The sequence below is a fragment of the Propithecus coquereli genome, unplaced genomic scaffold, assembly GCF_000956105.1.
Source record: "Propithecus coquereli isolate 6110/MARCELLA unplaced genomic scaffold, Pcoq_1.0 Scaffold66, whole genome shotgun sequence".
NCBI classification, from domain to species: domain Eukaryota; kingdom Metazoa; phylum Chordata; class Mammalia; order Primates; family Indriidae; genus Propithecus; species Propithecus coquereli.
Genome location: NW_012152618.1, coordinates 3,082,675 through 3,084,235, shown reverse-complemented (window position 1 = coordinate 3,084,235; position 1,561 = coordinate 3,082,675). Strand labels below are relative to the sequence as shown.

The following is a 1,561-nucleotide window of genomic DNA, read 5'->3' as shown; positions in this document are numbered from 1 at the left end:
AAAGGTCTAGAGTAGACTATTATTAGATTAAATAACCAATTCTGCAATATTACTATAGGTGGTGCTCTACTTGTAGCCTCAGCCTGGTTTGCCAGCCCTCGCAGAGAACCACTCAACAAATGTTTGCTGCTGTGGTACTTTGTACTGCTAATGATGCTAGCACACTGCCATCAGCACAACTCAAAGCCTGGTTTGGTGTGTCCAGATGGCAGAACCTACTATACAAGGCTGACAAAATAAGTCCCTGGCATTTTCAGCTTCCATAGAGGGAGGAGTCTCTGTCTCAAAACCCAAACTGAAAGATGAGGAATTCTAACATAGGAAGGGAGTTCAGATTCTTAGTGTTAAAAAGACTGGCAGGTTTTCATTACAATGCTTAATACATTCAAATGATAAAAGCTATACATACTGTGCTGAGAGGAGTTGAAATGGGTTTTCAAAAGGGTGATAAAAGTCACATCTGCAGACAGCTACATAGAAATCTTTGGTATCAACAGAATAAAAAATTATAACCTACCTTGTAATAACGGAAATAGTCCCGCTCTTGCAATTTTTTTATTTTGGGGAAGATTTTGTAGTTATTAAAGTTATCGATGCTGTCAATATCACACAAGCAATCATCCAGAACTCCAGCAACCTAGAATGCATATATAAAATTTAAAATACGTAAATTACTGATGTTTCAACCTTAACAAATCTATTAGATAAAAAGATAATTTATTGATTCAAGTTAGCCAAGTATTTGCTGATTAAGATATATAACATTAAAGCAGTCACTTACTTTTTACTATGGTCAATGAAATACAAAATAGAAAGATCAGATATACTCATTCTGAAAAACTAAACTTTCTTGTTTAGCGTTCAAAAAGAAAGATAATCAATTCTTTTATCTGCCTAAACATAAATGAAATCCAAGGAAACAATGGCATATTAAAGGAATCTCTTCCCAAACTAACCCAGAAGTCGCAAACTGTAATAATACACGCATTGCTGTAGTAACCCATATCTTTCATATCTTTCCTTTAGGCTGTCAATAATGGAACACTTATGTGATGGGCGTGGTGCTAAGATTTTTATGTTATCTCAGTTACTCTTTAAAAGTATTCTATGAATAAGGTATTATTATCTTCATACTGCATACAAGGAAATTAAGGTTTAGCAACCTTAAAATAACTTTTCCAAAGTAGAAATGGAACTTACTCCCAAATCAGACTTTAAAATCCATGCTATTATCCAGTACTCAGGGTATACGTTAATCCAAGAAGAGAAATTGATATTTACAAAGTGAATTCAGAGTCCAAAAATTCCATAAAACATTCCTCGGCTAAATTAAAAATGGGACTCATTAAGTGATATGCACAACTTGGATTTATCTTCCAGGAATTACTCTGAGTGAAAAAAGCCAATCCCAAAAGGTTACATACTATATGATTCCATTTATAGAACTTTTTTTTTTATTTCAGGATATTATGGGGGTACAAACATTGTGGTTACATGTTATGACTTTGCCTCACCCAAGCCAGGATTGGAGGCATGCCCTTTCCCCCATACAATGCTCACC

General features: G+C 34.7%; 1 protein-coding gene across 1 annotated transcript in view; it reads right to left on the bottom strand.

Annotated features, from left to right (window-relative positions):
* ERO1LB (ERO1-like beta (S. cerevisiae)) overlaps window positions 1–1,561 on the bottom strand; it is a 91,347-nt gene that overhangs the window by 82,630 nt on the left and 7,156 nt on the right. Inside the window, exon 2 of the mRNA XM_012660156.1 lies at window positions 518–637. Within this exon, the coding sequence (XP_012515610.1) occupies window positions 518–637 (120 nt within the window). The remainder of the gene's footprint in view (window positions 1–517; window positions 638–1,561) is intronic.